Below are 20835 nucleotides of genomic sequence, written 5' to 3'. Positions count from 1 at the left end.
AATGCTGTAATGAGTTTCTCCCCACACCCAGCCATAGGCTCTTCTGTAGTGGAAAGAATCGTGGATTGGATGACGAAGAACCAGAGTTCCAATCCTGGCTGGGCCACTTTCTGCCCTTTCTGTGTGAGCCTACACAGAGGACTTCTTCTCTGGTCCTCCTCTGTAAAATGGGGGGTTGGCCTCCATGGCCTCCAAGATCCCATCTAACCCTGAATTTAAAATCCCCGTCATTTCTCTAAGTTCCCTCAGCTGTAAGATGAGGGGCTCAGACTCCAGGACCTCAAAGGTGCTTTCCAACCCCGAATTTATTCTCTCAGATCATTTCTCTCTGCGCCTCAGTTTCCTTTTTGCTCTCAGCTCTGAAGCTAGGATGATCCCGAGTCACAAGGGCCGTCCTCTCTCGAGGGAAGACTTTGGACTTGACCCCCTCTGGATCCCTTCCCTCTCTGAAGGCCCAGCCAGCCCCTAGGAACTAGACTTCAAAGTCCTCAGAACAAAACAGGACACCTGGAGTTTGAGCCCTCCCCAAGGCATCTGTCCAGTAAAACAAACCTCCGAGGGAGCCAGATACTGAGAAGTTAGACAACACTGTTTATTGAAAGTGTACACAGAGAGTTAGGCTCAAGGCCGCTGGCATTAGAACCGTGCTATTTAAAAACACACAAACACCCCCCCACGAAATGTGGCAGAACTCCTTCCCCCCATGTGTGTGTGTGGGGGGGGGGCAAAAACAAACCCAAACACTGTGAAGACGGGACCAAACAAAGCCCCACCAAAAAGGGACTCTGAACAAAGACACAACATGTCCGAATGCGAAAGCAGAAACCAGTCTGTAAGGCCGGAGGGAAAGTGTTCACTTCTGGGTCAAGTAAGGAAGTGCAGGCAACCCAGGAGAGCTTGGCGGGTCATTGGTCAGGGCTGGAAGCCTTGTAAGAACTGGGAGGGAATGCTACATCTGTGGGCCCCGCCGAAGGCCGCTTCAAAGTTCAAGAGTCAGGCCAGAAGGGCATTGGGCCAGTGTGCGAATCTCCTCGTCTTTTCCAATGGAGGAGGACGCTCCAGGGCCAAGGCCCTGCAAGAGCTGGCCTGTAGTGGCCTGAAGACGTCTAGCCAAGTGACTTTTTTGGTCCCCTGCTTGGGAAACCCCTCTGGAGGCAGTCTCTGGGCTCAATAGGGGAGGCCTTGGGAGGCCACCCCGGAGTGTCTTGGCTCTTCAGGTTCTTTCACATGGCGTAGAACCCCACAGCGACTGTGGCCACTATGAAGGAGAGGGTGAGGACCCAACGGAGAACAGGGGAGTGGGACAGGTGCTTTTGCTGAGGCTTCTGGGAAGGAGTCTCTGTGGAAGGCAGGCCTAAAAGAGAAAAATCTTAGAATTAGAAGCTAATCCACATCCAGAGAAAGAACCGTGGGAGCAAAAACGAAGAAGAGAAACATAGAACCGATCACATGGTTTGATGGGGATATGATTAGGGTTTGGGTGTTAAAGGGTGGCTCTACTGAAAATATGAATCATATGTAAACAAAGATACATGTATATCCCAGTGGAATTGCTTGTTAGCTTTGGGAGGGGGCAGGGAAGAGGGGGGAGAGTCATGAATCATGTCACCATGGAAAAAATATTCTAAATAAATTTTTTTTAATTAAAAAAAGAAAATTGGAAGCTAACTCCAACATCATCAAATCCAACATGGTACCAGGCCATGGATCCCTTCTACAACATCTTCAAAACATGGCTGTCCAACTTCTACCTGAAGGGTAGTAATGGGTAACCCATTATCCCCCAAGGTAGTCCATTCAACTCCCAGACAACTTATCAAAGAAGTTTTTTTCTCATATCAGGTCTCTTTCGATCTCCTAATGGGACCAAAAGCTAAGAGCCATAGATCCTATCTGGATCAGAGGTCCATTAAACAATCAATCAATCAGAGTTAGGTAAGGGCCTACTATGTGCCAGGTACTGAGGATAAATAGGCAAAAGACAACCCTTCTCTTGTAGAGCTTGCTTTTGAATTGAGGAGGCAACATAAAATACATACAAAGCAAGCTCTATACAGCAAAAGTAGGAAATAACGAACAGAGGGGAGGCACTAGAATGAAGAGGAATTGAGAATCCAGGAACTTGAGTTTTCTTTTAAAATATTTAAAATAAAAACAAAACCAAGCTATTAAAGTAATTAAATAATTTCTTTTTTAAATTATAAAATTAAATATTAAAATCTTTAAAAAAATAAAATATACTTTTAAAACATTTAATAAAAATGGATTTCCTTTGTAATTAGTCTGTCAATCAGCATATTTAAGCCATTGTCATAGAGTTGTTTTGGAGTAGAACCTTAAGCCCAATGTTTTAGGGTTCTGTGAATGGAAACAAAACCTCCATGGTTTCCCCCCAAAGGCATAGAGTTCTGGGGAAAAAAAGGCTACTAGAAAAGAGAGGGGCGCCTCAAGTAAGAAGGTAAACATGCTAAAGACAAGGATGGTTCCACCTTTGTCTTTGAAAAATGAGAGTTAGCACAAAAGTTAAATAATTCAGTAAAATGGGAATCAGGTTGTACAGCCTCTGTGGGCCCTTCTGGCTAGAGACCCACATCCTTTAATCCTAAGTCACTTCCCCACTTGGGCCTCAGGTTCCTCCTTTTAAAAATTAGATTGGGTAGCCTCCGAGGCCCCTTCCAGCTAGGACTCCTAAGGAAAAACAATCTGGAGGTGATAGGATCAGATATGGATTGGGGATCACAAGTAGGCTCAAATCTGCCACTCCCAGCTATGGGATTTGGGGTAGGTCCTGACTTGGCCATTCGAGAGCCTCCATTTCTAGGATTGGCCTGAATTTTGTTTCTTTCCGTTAGAACGTGCGCTTCTTGGGGTCAGGGTCTGTTCTCCGCTTTCCTATCATTTGCCAAAATGCCTGGCACACAGGAGGAGCTTAATAAATGCTGGTTAGATTGGTTTGGCCAGGCAGAGAATGGGCCTGCCCACCCCAGCTTCTTGGGTTCCAGATGGATGGGCTCTTTGGCCCCCAAAGGTTCAGAAGTCCTTTGGCCTCAGTCTTTGAATCAAGACTCAACCTCCCTGGAGAAATTGGAAAGGTGATGTGGGAGGGTTGATCTGCATTCCTCAGGTGGGCAGTCCGTCACAGGCATTATGACCTTGTGCCAAGCACAGAAAATACCCAAAGAGGCAACATTGTCCTACTCCTTGCCCCAAAGGCCCTCATATGCCAGTGGAGGTGACAGCATCTACTCATCGTTTCAATGCAGGTGGTAACTAAGAACCCATGAGAGAGATAAGGAAAAGACGGGAGAAGATGTCCCTAGGTGGCTCAGGGGATTGAGAACCAGGCCTGGGAATGGGAGGTCCTGGATTCAAATCTAGCTAGGTGACCCAGGGCAAGTCACTAGATCTCAAATGCCTAGCCCTTACTGCTTTTCTGCCTTGGAACTACTATGTAGTACTGATAGAAGGTAAGGGTCTAGGAAGGATCTGAGGTCAAATTTGAATCCAGGATCTCCCATCTCCAGGATGGCTCTCAATCTACTGAGTCACTCAGCTGCCCCCATTGAATTATTTCTATTCATGGGTTTCTGAATTGAGTCTCAGACTCAATATTAAAAATAAACAAAATAATATTATTATAATAAATATGCTAAATAAATTAGATAAATTAAAAATGAAAATAAAATAAACAAAATAAAAATAAATCTTTACGTTAAAAATAAATCATTCAACCTTCTTCCTACAGATAAAGAAACTGAAGTCCAGAGAAATTAAATGATTTGCTCATAATTAATAACAGCAGTTAAGCATCATAGGTAGGATTTGAACTCAGATCCTTTGGCTCCATAGTCAGAGGTCTCTCCACTGTACCACACTGCTCCATAGAACAGGGCTTTTTTTTCCCCTCACTAGTGACAGCTTCTCAAGTGGCAGCCAGTAAAGGGTGCCTCTGAAGGGGGCAGGATCAATATCGATTTCAGCACGAGCAAGCACCATTGGGGCTCCGGGCTGTGCACCGGAGGGAGGGACCTTCCCTTAATGACGGATGGAGCCTTCTCATGCCTCCCCAGCAGCTATTTCTTCCTCTGGGCCCTTAAATCCCTTCTGGTGGCCAATTCCCAAAGCCTGTGCAGCGGACGTCACCTCATCTCCCAAGTCACGCAAATACCCATCCAAGAGATGGGAAACTCAGGGCGGCCCCACAAGCCACACAAATAGAGGCTGCCCAAGCGCTTGCTAGTCGGGCATGACATGAGAGACAGTCAGAGGAATGGAATAAAGAAAGAAGGCAGAAAACATGCGGCTCCAAGAGCAAAGAGAACGTTTATTAAGCTCATAAAAGATGGCATCGATGATGCCATTGGGGAGCAGGGAGAACGAGGAGGTCACAGATTTAGAAATGGAGAGGGCTTTGGGAGTCAGTGACTAATTTATTTCATAGATGAGAGAACTTAAGATTTCTTAGGGCGATTTCTCTAAGATAACAAGTAGAATGAGAAAGGCGGCATGGGGTGGAGGAAAGATCATTGCATTTCCAAGTCAAAAGATCTGGGTTCAAATCTCAGATCTGAAATCTTCTATTTCATTTGATTAATCATATTTATTTATTTTTTTTTAGTTTTATTTATTTATTTATTAAGTACCTGTTACATGCCAGGCATCGTGCTAAGTGCTGGGGATATGAAAAGAGGCAGTCCTTGCTCTCAAGGAGCTCACAATCTAATCATATTAACTATATGATTTTGGATAAGTCAATTAACTTCCCAAGGCCTCAGTTTCCTCATCTGTAAAAGGAGGTTTGATTACCTCACAAGTCCCAACCAGCTCTTTGATCCTGTGGGTCTTAAATCATTTAGTCTCCTTAGACCACTCTTTCTCTAAAAAACAGAAAAGTTGGACTATATAGCTTCCTCAGAGGGACCCTGGAGCTTTAAAGTTAGGATTCTAATTCAAGGGAGGAAAAGTAAGGCCCAGAGAGGTTCTGCAGCTTTTCCAAGGTCACACAGAAAAGTAATGGCAAGGGGCCAACTAGATGGATCAATAACCCCCATTGCCTAGTTCTTACCACTCATGTCTTGGAACTAATGTTTAGTATTAATTTTAAGACAGAAGGTGAGGGAGGGAGGGAAGGAGGGAGTGAGGGAGGGAAGGAAAGAAGGAAGGAAGGAAGGAAGGAAGGAAGGAAGGAAGGAAGGAAGGAAGGAAGGAAGGAAGGAAGGAAGGAAGGAAGGAAGGAAGGAAAAAAGAGAGAAAGAAAGAAAGAGAAAGAAGGAAAGGAAGACAAAGAAGAGAAAAGGAAAGGAACAGCAGACAGGAGCAAATGTTTATGACTCACTTGTAAGCTTCTTAAGGGCAGAGATTGTCTTTTGACTCTTTTGGCATATCCAGTGTTTAGCACAGTACCTGAAATGTTGTTACTGTTTGTGTCCAACTCTTCATGACCCCATTTGGGGTTCTCTCAGCAAAGATACTGGAGTGCTTTGCCATTTCCTTCTCCAGCTCATTTTGCAAATGTGGAAACTGAATCAAACAGGGTTATAAATGACTTGCCCAGAGTCACATAGCTAGGAAGTGTGTGAGGCTGGATTTGAACTCAGGTCTTTCTGACTCCAGGACATGGTGGTCTATTTATTGTGCTACCTTGCTACCCATCTGGCACATAGTAGGCGCTTAATAAATTTTTATTGATTGACTGGTTATTGATTGGCTTTTGATTTAGGATTGGTTTAAATTGCTAAAATGGAAACTCTCACCCACCAAAAACTCAAAGGAGAATTACTGATGTGTATGATCTCTCTCTACAATTATGCTGTAAGCTCCCTGAGGGCAGGGATCCGATGACTCACTCATCTTTGTATCCCCAACTCCAGTTTCCAAGCTTTTTTGGGGCTGATGCTAATGAAATTTCAGATTCTCAGAACTAGGAGGACCACCTGGAAGGCCACCCCAATCCCAGCAGGAATCATCTCGACAATATCCCCAGCAAGTGGTCATTCAGCCTCAGGTAATAGGCAACCCCAAATTCTCAAGGCGGCCCATTCCACTTGGAAATTGTTTAAACTGTTAAAATAATAATAATAATAGCATTTAAATAGCATGTTAAGTTTTGCAAAGTGCTTTATAAATATCTCACTTGATCCTCACAAGAACCCTATGATAGATGCTGTTCTTATCCCCATTTTATAGTTGAGGAAACTGAAACAGAGGTGAAATGACTTGCCCAGGATTAAACTGCTAGTAAGTATCTGAGCTTGGATTTAAAGTCTTCCTAACTCCAGGTCCAGCACTCTAACTACTAAGCCGCCTTTGGAAATCTTGCCTTATATGAAGCAGAAACCTGCTTCCCTCTAACTTCCTTCCACTACATCCAGTTCCATCCTCTGAGGCCAAGCAGATCAAATAGAACATTTGTAGGCTGCACAAATTAATGAGAGGGAGAGAAGAGAACATTCATTCTTAATAACCCACCAAGTGGGGATCCCAGTTGACCAACTTCTCCTAGAAAGTTTGGTGGATAGTGGAAAAAGTGGCTGGAGAAGAGTGCTGGTCTTCAAGAGCTTACCTTGTCCTGTGTGGCCTGCCCTTTTCCGAAGCTCCTGCTTCCCAGAAATGTTCCCATTCTCCTGGTTCTTGGATAGCAACTCCTGTAGCTCCTCAAATACCTGAGAACCCCAGAACACATTCCCCTCAATTAGATACTCAAGCAAGATGGCGCCATGAGCGAAAGAAGAGGACGCCCATCTGGTTCTCTCGTCGTCGTCCCAGTTTGGGTTTTTCTTAGTCCCTCTCCCATCTTTCATTCTCAAGGACCACCCTCCTCCCCTATCTCCCCTCTGGTCCTCTTTCTCTGGGGATGTGGGTCTCAAGCTCTTTCCCAGAGAATGAAAACCCAGGCAACGGGGAGGGAGAGGACAAGGTGAGAACTTCCACTGAAAAGCTTTTTATTTTTGAGATCATCAAGGAAGCCCTCCCTGGCCAATTTATGGATGGACCTAAAGAAGATGCAGCAGAGGTGGAGGGGTACGGCTAAGCCACCATCTGCTTCACCCGGGTGAGATCCCAGAGCTCCACAGCAATACTGTCTGGAGATAAGAAGACTTGGAACGCCAAAGTTCGGGAGGGCCTTGGAATGCTGACTAGGAGCTGGCCCTTGGCCCAGGCGTCACCTCCCATTTGATGGTCTCGGCATCCACCTACACCAGCTTGCCAGCCACCCTGTGTGGGTGGCACACCTCTACCCAGGCTAGTGCCTCCGAGTGCTTAGGAATTTTTTTTAACCTTTACCTTCTGCAGGGCTATGTATTCTTTCGAAGGCAGAAGCATGACAGGGCTGGAGCAATGGAGGTTAATGACTTGCCCAGGGTGACACAGCTAAAAAGTATCTGAGACCATATTTGCACACAGAACCTCCTGTCTCCAGGCCTGGCTCTCTATCTACTGAGTCACCCAGCTGCCCCCCATCCCCTCTCCCAGGAAAGTTAATGCCCATTTTTGGGAGGTTCAGTCTTGGTTGGTGAGTGAGTCAAGTCAGCCGGCACTTATTAAGCTGGGTGACAGGTACTGTGACCCCAAGATCACCTCACGGGCCCCATCTAGCCTTGGACAGACTTGCTGGCCGGGGGACGCTCACCTCGATGTTCAGGAGGAAGGACGTCTGTGCCTCCTCCACCACCTTCTTCTTGGTGGCTGGGCTCATCTCGATGGCGTTCATGCGGGAACGGTAGAGCTGCTTGAATTTGGTGGCGTTGGCGATGGCCGGGAAGGTGAAGAAGGCCACCCCTTCCCCTGTGCTGGGGAGCCCCAGGGACTTCTGCGCGATCTTCTTAAGGATCTGCCCCCCGGACAGGTCCCCCAGGTAGCGCGTGTAGGCGTGGGCCACCAGCAGCTCCGGCTCCGTGCGGCCCAGGTCCCGGAGCCGCTCCACGTACTTCTTGGTGGCGGCCGTGTAGGGGATCTCGTGCCTCCACCGGGGGCCGTACCAGAACCTCATGTCCTGCTCTAGGGCCGGCGTGCGGGCCAGCTCCTCGGGGAAGTAGATGGGCACGAGAGCCGGGTGCCTCTTATTCTGCTCCATCTCCTCTTCCAAGGCCAAATAGATGTGATACAGAGAAGACATCACCATCTGAAAGCAAGTCATCATCAGGGAGTCAGCGGCGGTGTCTGAGGGGGCAGGGAGGCGCACCTAGGCGGGAGGTCCGGGTTCAAATCGGGCCCCAGCCGTCTCCTGCCTGTGCGTGAGCCTGGGCTAGTCACTCGGCTCCAAAGCGAGCCTTCAGGGCCGGCCATCCCCACTCTTCTGCCTCACAACCAATAGACAGTATTGATTCCAAGGCAGAAGGCGAGGTGGCACACCAGCCCCTTTGGTCCTTAGTCCACAGAATGCTGGCTCTCACGGAGCCCCTTCTGCAGCTTCAAAGCGACTAGACTCATATTTGACTCTCTAACCAAAGCGGGAGTTAGGAAGGGCAGATGTTAGCCCCGTTTTACAGATGCAGGCCCCGAAGAGGGAAACTGCCTTTCCCAGGGCCACGCGTCGGGGAAGGCCCAGGTTCTTCCTCCGCTGGCGTCCAGGCCGGCCCCCTTCTGCTCTGCAGGCCCCACGGGTCCGTTCCCCCGGATTCTGGCACTTCCCAAGGGTGGCCAGGAGGAAGTTCTGCTTTGCCAAATGACACGGTCTGAGTCATGGAAAAGCCAGTCCAGAAGAGCCATTTCAGGGGCAGCTGGTGGCACAGCGGATAGACTGCCCAGCCTCATTTGCCGGGCCCTCGGCCCTTCTGTCTCGGTAGTAGGACAGAAAGTAAGGGACCCTTGCCCTCTGCTTTGTGGCTGCTCCCTGAGGAGCTCTAGTCCTTTCCATCTGACTCCCGAGGCGTCCCTTGTTGCCCCTGTTCCCTCCCCACTAGCACGAGGGCTCCTTGGGAGCAGGGCCTGTCTACAGAAGTATTTGTATTCTTAGAACTTAACAACAATCACTTTTGCATTCAGTCAGTCAATAACTCATTAACTCCGGTCACCTATTAGCAACTGGGACAAACGGTCAAGAAGGGAACAAAGTCTCGTCTAACGGTGGAAGAGGGTATTTCTGGAAACACCAAGGAGGCAGCCTGCGTGACAGAAAGATGGACTTGGGATTCAGAAAGAGCACAGTTCAAATCCTCCCCTAAATGCTCACTAGCTGTGTGACCTTGCACAAGACAATCTCTCAGAACCTTCATTTATAAAATGGAAATGAGAATAACCCTAGTACCTTACTTCACAAGATTTTGGCAAAGCTCAGGTAATAGCCATTCCATCAATAAACACAGACTAAGTGTCTTTTGCATGCAATACAAATGTTTTGGCATACAAATAGTAGATAAGATAAAGTTCCAGTCCTCAAAGTGCTTGCCCTTTTCTGAGCCTCAGTTTCCTTATGTGTAAAATGAAGGGGTGAGGAGTAGCTAGGTGGCTCAATGGAAGAGCACTGGGCTTAGAATCGGGAAGTCTCATCTTGCTCATCTTGTTGCTTCAACAACAACAAAAAAAGAGAGGGGGTGAGTGGAATATCTGTCTTCCAATTGGTCCTACTGTTATGCTGGGAAATTTCCTGGGAAATCCCCCAAGGTCCGGAGAGCCATCCCATTCGGTGTGGGGCAGTGGCTCTTTGGCCCCGGACGGAGTTCAATGACTGAGGCAAAGTCCGTCTGGCACAGCCATAACTTAGCTGGGAGAGTGACACCCTTTGGGCAAATAGAAGCCTAGACCACAGTGGGGTCCAAGCCAGTTCTGCCCTTCCCTGCCTGATGGAGTCAAGGCAACAAGTCAAGTCAATAGCGTGTTATTGACACTGTTCTGGGGATCTGATACAGGCCAAAAGAGGAGAGCCGGTTTTCCAGGGGAGCAGAACCTCCAAGGCAGGGTAAAGGGGAGGACCCAGGCACCTGGCAGCTCTGGGATGGGGACAGGTGGTCAAGAGCAAGGGCCAGTAAGCAGTCAGGGGGCCTTGGTAGGGTTGGGTTGGACCCAGTGACTTCTCTATTGTTTTCTGGCTCTGCATTTGTCCATGGGGTTTTCTTGGCAAATTTTACCAGAGCGGTTGGCCATTTCCTTCTCCAGTGTGTCCTAATTTTAGAGATGAGGAACTGAGGCAAACAGGAGTTAAGTGACTTGCCCAAGGTCACACAGCTAGTGTCCAAGGCCAGATAGGAGCTCAGATCTTTCTGGCACCAGGCCAGTGTTCTATCCTCCAGGATCCTTTTAGTTCTATTTATCCTCGGAATCTAAAAGTCAAAGGATTTAATCCCCAACTTAGACTTTCTTTGAGCTTTCTTGAGAACCTAACCTGAGTTCATTAATCATCACCCTCTCACATATATGGAGTTAGCCTTTCTGGAGTGCTTTAAGGTTTTCTAATAATTAAAGCTAAATGGTTAACATTTGTTTGCAAAATGGCCCTCTAAGGTGGCTGCTAGATTATCTCCATTTGGATATAGACTCTAAGCGATCACCCTGTGCAAATATCAATCATATGGAAATAGGTCTGGATCAAGGACACATGTAAAACCCAGTGGAATTGCTCATTGACTCCAGGAGGGGGATGGGAAGAAGGGAGGGAAAGAACCAGGGAAAAATATTCTAAATTAATTAATTAACATTTTTCAATTAAAAAATAGATTATCCCCATTTTTCAGATGAGAAGACTTGAAGGACAAAGAGGGTGGATGTTAGGGTTAAGATGAGGGCGAGGGTTCGAGTTAGCCAGTGTCAGGGGCAGGACTGGAACTCCTTCCTCCTGGGCCAGCTCCTAACCATCACAACACCCAGCTCCATTTATAAGGCATTTTTCTCACCTCTAGGAGGGGGACAATTTTATCCCCCTTTTAACTGAGGCTCAGAGAAATGAAGGGATTGTCCAGAATCACAGAGGTCCCAAGTAATGGGACTTGATCTCAGAATTTGGCCTTCTCTCCAAAATAATAGTCATAATCATTTATAATCACGACAACTATAACTTCTACTCATCTGGGGCTCTGAAGTTGAGAAAGCAGGTAGGGTCACAATTCTAGAGCTGCAAGTCATCTAGTCTGACTTCCCCATGTTACAGGCAGGGAAACTGAGAGTCAAGGAGGCGAAATGACTTCCCAGAGCCACGCAGAGGTTGTTCATTCACTGGCATTGTACCCCAGAGCCACACACCTAGAATATGTTTACTAAATGTTTGTGGATTGAAATGTCAGAGTCAGCATTGAACCCATGTCCTTTCCCCTAGTCTAGAACACAAAGGTGGCTGTTGTTCTTCTGCCTCGAGCCAATGCTTAGTACTGATTCTAAAATGGACGGTGTGGGTTTAAAATAAATAAATGCTTGTAGATTGGGGGATTTGGTCTTTTCATCCCCACTGCCTGGCCCACAGAGGTGATTAGATGAAGTCACTCCGACCCAGGCGGGCCTCAGTCACCACTTAAGTCACCCCCATCCTCGGGTCAGACCACCCAGCAAGCCTCCAGTCCCCTGTTCCATACCAGGTGTCCCCCCATACCTTGAAGCCTTCTCGGGGCACTTGCCCCTTCTGGAAATTCCGAAGGAATTCCACATTCTCAGCCTGGGCGTGAACCTCCTTTGTGGCTTCTTTCAGGGCCTCTGACAAATCCTGAGGCATGCTGGAGAAGGGAATCCAAAGAATCATGTCGTTACTGGGGCTCACACCAAGGACACCCACATTCCCAGGGTGCTTCTCCCGTGAGGTGGCTGCCAGCTGGCACCCTTCTGACCTTCCAGGTGTCTGAAGGATGGAAGGTGACCTCAGCCGGGGCTCACCAAAGGCTCAATGAGAAGGCACAGAATGAAACCACACAGAAGGCTTATTCGATTTCCTACTAATATTCATTTCTCTTTTTTTCCCCTTTAAACCCTTACCCTCTGTCTTAGACTCAATACTGAGCGTTGATAAAGGCTAGGCAGTGGAGATTAAGTGACTTGCCCAGAGTCACACAGCTGGGAAGTGTATGAGGCCAGATTTGAACCCAGGTCTTTCTGACTCTAGACCTGGCGCTCTATCCACTGAGCTACCTAGCTACACCCTGAATAATCATTTCTACAAAAGACTGTCATTTAAAAAAAAAAAAAAGCTCACACGCCCCAAAGTGGAAGAAAAATTTTCCCTTCTGCATTAAAGAAAAATAGAGGAAGTCAGCCAAGTAACTAAAGAGCCAAACTTCAATGTCAGGAAGACCTGGGTTCAAGTCCACCCAGGCAGGCAAATAGAAACCCAAGTCTCAGAGGAGTGGCTGATGTTTATCTGTGGAGGGAGCTTTTAGAGAGATTAAATCTCCAGAATTATCTTTCTTTGTTTCCTTTTTTGCATATCTAACTAGTCATATTCCCCTTGAGTAGCTGAGGGGTGATGGTGGTAGTATTGGGGTTAATGATGTTGGCTCTTTTTTTCTAGAACACATTAGAGAGTGACAGAATAGGCTAGTGGATGAAGCTAACCAGGAAGACCTGAAGACCCACCTGGATGCCCGTTTCTAATTATACCCTTAGGTATCAAAGTAAGAGATAGACAGATGGATGGACAGACAGATGGACGGAGGGACAGATAGACAGACAGATGGACAGATAGACAGGCAGGCAGGTAGACAGACGGACGGATGGACAGACACAGACATTTAAATGTTATTCCATGCTTTCTCAGAATACTGATATATTAAACTAAATTAATTTGAGAAAAATAAAAACCATTTCTCACAATACAGATAGATTAAATAAAATGAATTTAAGAGAAATAATAAAACTAAATTAAAATTAAAAAGAGAAATGTTTTAACTATTTAGATTATCTATTGAACTTTCCTCATCCTGGTACCCATGATATACCTTGTCTGGGCATCCAGGCCCCATCCCTGGACCTACTGAAGACACAGCATGGAGCAGTCAAAAGAACATCACAGGTTTTGCTATTTACTTTGAGGCAATGCCCAGCCTCAGCCTTTGAATGGTAAAATGAGGGGAAGTTGGACCATATGGTCTCTAGGGTCCTTTCTAGCTCTAAATCTAGTCAATGCTATGAAGTAGGGAGTACCAGACACTCAGAGAAATGGAAGTGGCTTGCCCACCGTCACTCAGCTAGGAAATACTCGTCAGGATTGGAACCTGGGGCCTGGGAGATGACCCAGAGGTCCAGTCTCACAGTCCAGGTCCCATCCTGAGGGTGCCCCACTCTGCCTGGCTGCCCCTGTCCTACAGTAACTCAGGAGAGATAGCTGGAACAAGGGCCCTATCTAGAGGCTCCTTCAAAAGAAGGTGGCCAGGACCCTTTTAGAAAAGGGACCTGTACACTATGATATGAGGAAGATCTTCCCACTAGGCCACACTGCCTACACTGGCCCATCGTATGGATGGGACACCACGGAGGTCCAGACCGCTTAAGTGATGTATCCCTACCTGAGGGTGCCTGGCTCGGGGTACAAAGAGGACCTAGTTAATGGAGGGATGCTTTGAGGGTGCCCCGGGTCACAGCATCCCTCCCTACCATTCAAACCCAGTTTGATTTTCCCTCTAGAGTGATGGGGGAGGGGCTGCGCCTCCCCTCCTCCATCAGACGGGCAACAGCCAGGGGGCAAGTGAGGAAGAGGGAGAGGTGTGAGGGGCTGGGCTGGGGCAAACAGAGCCCCAGGGATCAGTGTTAGGGCGGTAGAAGTCGTCCAGCCTCTCCCTCCCACAGTTCACGTTTAAGGACGCTCAGTCTAAAGAGAAGGGGAAGTGATAGCGCAGCCCCAGAGGGTAAAGGATGCCTCGGAGTGCCCACGTCTAGACTCCAAATCGCAGACCCAAGCGGGGAAGAGGTCAGGGAGCTGCCAGAGACTTCCTCGCCTACAACTCCTCCCATCCCCATTTTACAGATTGGAAAACAGAAGGCACAAGCGACCAGTGAGGGAGAGGCAGAGAGAGGCGGGATTCGAACTCGCTCGCGGTGGCGGCCGGGCTAAGCGCCGCTTCCCTTCCTCACCTCTCGAACTGCTCCGCCTGGGTAGCTTCCATGGTCGCGAGGTCCTCTTTCCTTCAACTCTCTCGGCTCCTGCCTGCTCTCCCGGAGCCTTGGAGTGCCCCGCTGAGTCCAAGACCGCCCGCTCGGGTATCTCCAAAGCGTGTGCAGCCGACCGAGATCGAAGCCTGTCCCGGTGACCGTCCCACTGCAGCTTTAATAGTCTGGGGGAGGGGGGGGAGGGGGCGTCACGTGAGGAAATGGCTAGTGCCTCGGCTGAGCCCTCCCCCTGATTACAACACAGCTCCCGAGGGGCCGGGGCCAACATCTGGCCTCCCTCCCCCTCCCTCTCCCCGCCCACGGGACCCCAGCCCAGTCTGACATTGGAGATGGGGAACGAGTGGACCGGGAGAACCACGACAGCCTCCTGGCCAAAACGGTGTAAATACAGGAAATGCTTTGAGAACAAAAGCAAAGCCACCAAAGTGTGAATAAAGCGCGGGCTGCCTTTGCTCGGGGGCACCGGGAGCCGGACAAACTCGCGGGAGAAGCCCTCGCTCCTCGCAGCCTTGCCGAGGATCCCTAACCAGAGTTTACCGGAATAAGAATTAGACAGGTTCTGCCTGGCCGGACCGTGAGGGCGGAGTTAGCGTCCTTCTGGGGGAAGAGACTGGAGAGGTCCCAGAGTCCCCTGAGCCGCCGACTTGGGGCCACTTTCCGGGGATGCTCATCGAGGGGTTCCGTGTTCCGAGGAATTGGATCAGAGGCATTGTGGTCCGGGAACAAGAAGGAGGGAAGGGAGGGAGGGAGGGAGGACAGGGAGGAAGGGAGAAGGAGGGAAGGAAGGAAGGAAGGAAGGAAGGAAGGAAGGAAGGAAGGAAGGAAGGAAGGAAGGAAGGAAGGAAGGAAGGAAGGAAGGAAGGAAGGAAGGAAGGAAGGAAGGAAGGAAGGAAGGAGGGAAGGAGGGAAGGAGGGAAGGAAGGAAGGAAGGAAGGAAGGAAGGAAGGAAGGAAGGAAGGAAGGAAGGGAGGAAGGGAGGAAGGAAGGGAGGAAGGGAGGAAGGGAGGGAGGGAGGGAGAAGGAGGGAGGGAGGGAAGGAAGGAAAGAAGGGAGGGAGGGAGGGAGAAGGAGGGAAGGAAGGAAGGAAGGAAGGAAGGAAGGAAGGAAGGGAGAAGGAGAGAAGGAAGGAAAGAAGGGAGGGAGGGAGGAGAAGGAGGGATGGAAGGAAGGAAGGAAGGAATCTACGCTCCCCTTGCTGAGCACTTTGTGAATAAGATTCTTGAAACAACCAGTCATTCTACAACTGAGGAAACTGAGGCAATCCAAAAGTAAGTGATTTACCCAGTGTCACCGCTAGTATCTGGGGCCAGATTGGAACCATTCTAGACACATTCTAGATAGGATACTAAGAAAGGAGAAAACCCTCCCTGCCTTCTAGAAGATCTGGTGCCAATAAAGGAGATAACATTGTCCCTGACACTACAGGTAGGCTCAGTAGATAGAGTGCCAAGCCTGAAGTCAGAAAGACTCTCCTTCCTGAGTTCCAATACAACCTCAGTCACTTCCTAGCCATGTGACCCTGGACAAGTCATTTAATCCTGTCAGCCTTGGTTTCCTCATCTGTCAAATGAGCTGGAGAAGGAAATGGCAAACCACTCCAGTTATCTTTGCCAGGAAAACTCCAAATTGGGATCACAGAGATTCTGAGGCAATGGAACCACAAAAATCTGAAAAGGGAAGGCACTAGCAGCTGGGGAGATCAGGAAGGATTTTTAGAAGAAAGTGGGATTTGAGCACAGCCTGGCCAAAGGTGCCCAGAAGGGAGAAAGAGGGTCTTGTTGGAAGAAATAGAGGGAGGCCAGGGTCACTGGATAGTTAAGTACATGGTGGGGAAAGCTTTAAGAGACAAACAGAATTTTGTATGTGGTTCTGGAGGAATTGAGTTGGGGGTGTGGTGAGGAACAACATGGTCAGATCTCCCCAAGAACAGTGGATTTGAAGACTAATTCTGCTGCTTTTTGGCCTTGTGGGGGAGATTCTTGATCTGAGAGGAAGGCTGGACCCAGTGGTCTCAAGGGTCCTCCCAAGCCTGAACTTCTGGGAGGGTTGAGTCCACCATGATTGCCAGGATCTGAGGTTCTGAGTTGAATGGGAAGTTTCAGTAAAGTAGCGCTTGGAAATCCCAATATAAACAGGTGGTTTGTGGGAAGGTTGGGCTTCCTGCCTGAGCCTCTCTAGTATGACTCCACCCCTAGAGTTCAAGCTCTTCTCAGAGCCTCAGTCATTACATCTATAAAATGGGACGAAGGCTCCAAAATACTTCCACCCTCTCCTTTGCTTTGCAAGAATGCTAGAAGTTTGCAAGATAGATGAGTTTGTGGAAGGGATTTTTTTGATTTTTATCCCTCAAAAAAAGTGTCCAATTCTCTCCCCTTCTGTGACTTGCCTAGCCAGAGGAGGGTACTTCCAGTGAAAAATCCCCCCTTGCTCTGATTTCTTCACTGCCAACTGAAAGCTCATCCATTGAGAACTGGAAGGGACTTTAGGGGTCATCTGGTCTCAGCCCCTTTTCTTACAAATGAGGAAACTGAGGTCTGGGGATTAAATTACTTGACCAAAGTCCCTCAGCTGGAAAGGGCAGAGTAAAGATTGGAACCCATGTCCTCTGGCCCTAATGCATGGTTCTTTCCACCATCAAGATAAAACCAGAACTGGGTTACCCTCTGGGGTTGTGAGAGTGGGAGAGACCAATGGAAACCAACAGAGTCTTTCAGATTCTTCTCTGCTCACCAGGCAGAAATCAGTGGAGAATGGGGATGAGGGGGTCATACTGGTAAAAACCATGGAGCTCCTCCAGAGGCAGTCAGATTCATGAAACTTTCTTCCTGCTGACTCAAGCAACAATTGCCCCACTTCCCTTTTTCTTTCTCTCACAGCAGCCAGAATGTTCCAGAAGTCACTCCTCCTCCTCTGTCAGGCCTTACTTGGGGACATGAAGAGAGGGGAGCATGGGAGACCCTGAATGCCAGAGTGGGACTTGGGAAGCCTGAGCAAGGAGCCTTGGCTACATTAGTGTAATTTCACTTACTTTACAAAGTACACATTTTCCCCAAAGTTCTATATATGTGTGTCATTTTATGTTCTTTAAAAAACTTTTCTAAATAAAAATGCTTATTGATATGTTCAATTTTTTGTTTAACTTATTTTAATTTTAATTAATTTAATGAATTAATATTAATTGTTTAAATTAAATTAAAATTTTTTTTTGTTTTAAACCCTTAGTTTCTGTCTTAGAACCCCTAATAAGTATTGGTTCCAAGGCAGAAGAGTAGTAAGAGTTAGGCAGTGGGGGTGAAGGGACTTGCCCAGGGTCACCCAGCTAGGAAATGTCTGAGTTCAGATTTGAATCCAGGACCTCCCATCTCTGAGCCTGGTTCTCTATCCACTGAGCTCCCTAGCTGCTTAGGGGTACATTTTAAAAAATTAATGTGGTGGGCACCAGGTCCTCCCAGTACACCCCAAATTCCTAGAGAGACCACAGGTCAAAAATGATGGGAGGAATTCACCTGGAATTCACAGAGGGCTCATCTCCAGACTCCACAACATTAAGAGAAGTGGTGAGGTGGCTTAGGGGATAGAGCACCAGACCTAGAGGGAGGAGGTCCTGGGTTCAAATTTGACCTCTGGACACTCCTGGCTGTGTGAATTGGGCAAGTCACTTAACCCCCATTACCTAGCTATTACCGCTCTTCTGCCTTGGAACCAATACACAGTATTGATTCTTGGATGGAAGGCAAGGGTTTAAAAAAATGTAAGTATTATTCTAGGATTCTCTTATAAAACTGGCACAGTAAGTTAGCCCCAAGTATTTTCATTGAAAAGGGTATCAGATTCCTGAGGGTTAGCAGATGAGTGGGGCAGGCAGAGAAAAGGCAGGAGGTCCCTTCCAGCTGGAGCAAGCCAGGATCTCACACCTGGATCCAGTCACTCCCCTCCCTGGGTCTCGGTTTCCCTGTCTGTAAGAAGAGGGGGCGCAGGGCTACTTGGCCTCTGAGGCCCCTTCCGGCTCCAGGTGTGGGTCCTTAGGGTGCACATGGGACCAGAAAGGCAGTGCAGGCCCATCCCAAGGGAGGATGTGGGTCTGAGGAGCCGAAGAAGAAAAGGCCAGTGCTGAGGTTTCATTTCTCCCAGACAGATGCCACCCGGAAAGCTCAGCTGGGGAGAGACCATGACTCAGCACAAACATCTCTGCTGGAGCAGCCAGGCTGGCCCCAACCGTGACTAAGCAGAAATGGGATGCCTGGTGAGGACCCAAGAGTGACTCAGCAGCAGCAGCGACAGCCTCACCGCAGAGGCTTCTGGGATTGCTGGAAGGATGCAGGGCAGGAAGCAGGCAGGATGCTCAGGGCTGTGGGGCCCCATCCCGGCCCTCCTGTCTCAGAAGTCTCCTGGGATGAACAGGGAGGGCCCAGCTACATCTTAGATTCCCTCCCCTGCCGCCTCCTAATGGGGCACCAGATGGGGAGTCAGGGAGACTGGGCTGCAGATCCCCAACCCTGATACAAGTCATGTTGCCCCACTAAGCCTCTGTTTCCTTTTCTGTAAAATGGCCTGGAAGGTCATGAAGATCCCTTTTAGCTGCATAGCCAGGATTGATTCTGAGTAACTTTATTTGTCTGTGCCTTGCTTTCCTTATCTAAAAAAAAAATTAATGGGTTAGAACACAGTGGATAGAGATCCGGGCCTAGAGTCAGAAGGAACTGAGTGCAAATCTGGCCTGAGACACTTCCTAGCTGTGTGACCCTGGGTAAGTAAATTCCAATTGCCTAGGCCTTAACCACTCTTCTGCCTTGGAACCAGGGCTATTGATTCTAATACAGAAGATAAGGATAAAAAAAAAGTAATGGGGAGAGAGTGCAATGCTTGGAGACAGGAAGACCTGAATTCAGACCCAGGCTCAGACACTTCTAATGTGATTCCAAGCAAGTCACTTCACTCTGCCTCAGTTTCCTCATCTGTCAAATGAGATCTATGCAGTGCTTTGCAAATAATAAAATGGTTTATACTTTTTAAAGTTGTATTTCAGTTTATGACCCCATTTGGAGTTTTCTTGGCAAAAATTATGGAACAGTTTGCCACTTCCTTCTCCAAAAAGGGCAGAGGCTATCAGATCCCTGTGGGCTAGCGGACAAGTGGGACAAAAAGAGAAAAGGCAGGTGGTCCCTTCCAGCTGGAGAGAGCTGTGATCTCATGCCTGGATCTAGTCGCTTTCCCTCCCTGGCCCTCAGTTTCCCCATCTGTAAGAAGATATAATAATCATAATAATCCTCCCAATAAGGCTTTTTAATACCCATTTTACAGATGGAGAAACAGAGGAATGATTTGCCCTGAGTCATATTACTTTGAAGAATTTGAGGACAGGATTTGAACTGAGTTCTTCCTGCCTCCTTTTCTGGCAGTCTATCCACTCTATCCCATTGCTGCCTCTAAGGTCCCTGCAAATTCTAAATCCCACGATTCCCCTCTCTCCAGAAGGGTTTGTTTTTTTCCCCACTCAACTGACTTTTTGCCTGATGAGCAAAGATCCAAACTATAGTTAAGGTGGAAATAGAAACTGGTATCTAGAGGAAGCTCCAGCCAAGCAGCATACTGATAAAGGGAACTGGGACAGGAGCCGTGATTGCATTAGTAAAAGGGACTCTGGGATTTAGAAACTCCTTTTACCAATGGAGGTTGGCACATTTTCTGTCCTTTTATGGCCTTATAGTGTTGTCTAGACCAGGAATGTCAGACACAGATAAAAAGAGGAGGCCATAAAGCAATACAGAAGGATCCCTGCAGGCTGCATTTTGATTTAGAAAACCACATAGTAACATTGTCTATGTTCTATTGTATTTATCTGTGTGTGTATAACTAAATATTTCCCAATTACAGTTCAGTCTAGTTTAGTTCCACAGTATGAAGCCAGTAGGGGTGTTTGACAACTATGTTTAAAACACTAAGAAGTTAAATGACTTTTTCAGGATCATACAGTCAAGGTATATTAGTTAGAGGCAAGATTTAATCCTAGGTTTTATTTGTTCCCTCAATAATGAAAATAATGTCACATTTTGAAAGTTTTCAAAGTGCTTTCCTCACTACAGCCCTGACAGGGAGGACAAATGTTATCTCCATTTGAAATGAGAGAACTGAGGACTAACTAATGACAAATGACTTGCCTGAGGTCACACAGTTAGTAAAGGACAGGATCTGAGCCCTACCTCTCTAACCCAGGAGACCTGACTGAGCTTCACAATCCAGATGTCCCAAAGTGCTTCTGAAGGTAGTGAGTTCCTCGTTGTTGGAAATCTTTGAGGGATAGGAAGTAAGCTCAGTAATCATGGGCAAGTCACTCATCATCTCTGGGCCTCACTTTCCTTATCTGTAAAACTCAGATGACCCTTAAGGTTCTTTGCAACCTTCTTGGTCTTTCCTCAAGAAGGCATGATTGCTGAGGCTCTGACAGGGGGCAGAGCTGGTGGACACAGTTGCCTGCATCTCAAGAGTGAGCTCTTTGGCTCTCTGTCCTCTCCATGGGTCTCTCAGGAACACCAAGTATGTGGGTGTTGTGACAGAGACCCCTTTACCATCCCCAAATCTTTTTCTCCATGACAATGTCTTAGGGCAAGGAACAGGCAGCCCAGTGGACAAGTAGGAGTCAGATCAGAACTTAAGCTTGGACAGTTTCCTTTGCTTTCTGTCCTCATGTGGGGTTGGAAGCAAATTTCTCTTTCCATTATGTCACCTTTTTTAACGTCATCTCTCAGTGAGCTGGAGGTCAAAGACCATTGAGTAAATTTAGGTATAGATAAACCCTCAGAGAAAGTAAGTTAA

At 47.7% G+C, this 20835-nt stretch overlaps 1 protein-coding gene across 1 annotated transcript; it reads right to left on the bottom strand.

The window, feature by feature from the left end:
• Positions 1-571: 571 nt before the first annotated feature.
• On the bottom strand, positions 572-14728 carry HMOX1 (heme oxygenase 1). The gene is made up of 6 exons (XM_001375607.5): positions 14560-14728; positions 13987-14186; positions 11519-11639; positions 7631-8122; positions 6563-6662; positions 572-1354 (listed from the first exon to the last, which is right to left on the bottom strand). Exons 2-6 carry the CDS (start codon positions 14016-14018, stop codon positions 1224-1226), a joined length of 876 nt encoding a protein of 291 aa, XP_001375644.4. The 5' UTR covers positions 14019-14186; positions 14560-14728; the 3' UTR covers positions 572-1223.
• Between the last annotated feature and the right edge of the window lie 6107 nt (positions 14729-20835).

Source organism: Monodelphis domestica, chromosome 5, assembly GCF_027887165.1.
Source record: "Monodelphis domestica isolate mMonDom1 chromosome 5, mMonDom1.pri, whole genome shotgun sequence".
NCBI lineage: Eukaryota > Metazoa > Chordata > Mammalia > Didelphimorphia > Didelphidae > Monodelphis > Monodelphis domestica.
This window is presented reverse-complemented; position numbering and strand designations above follow the sequence as displayed.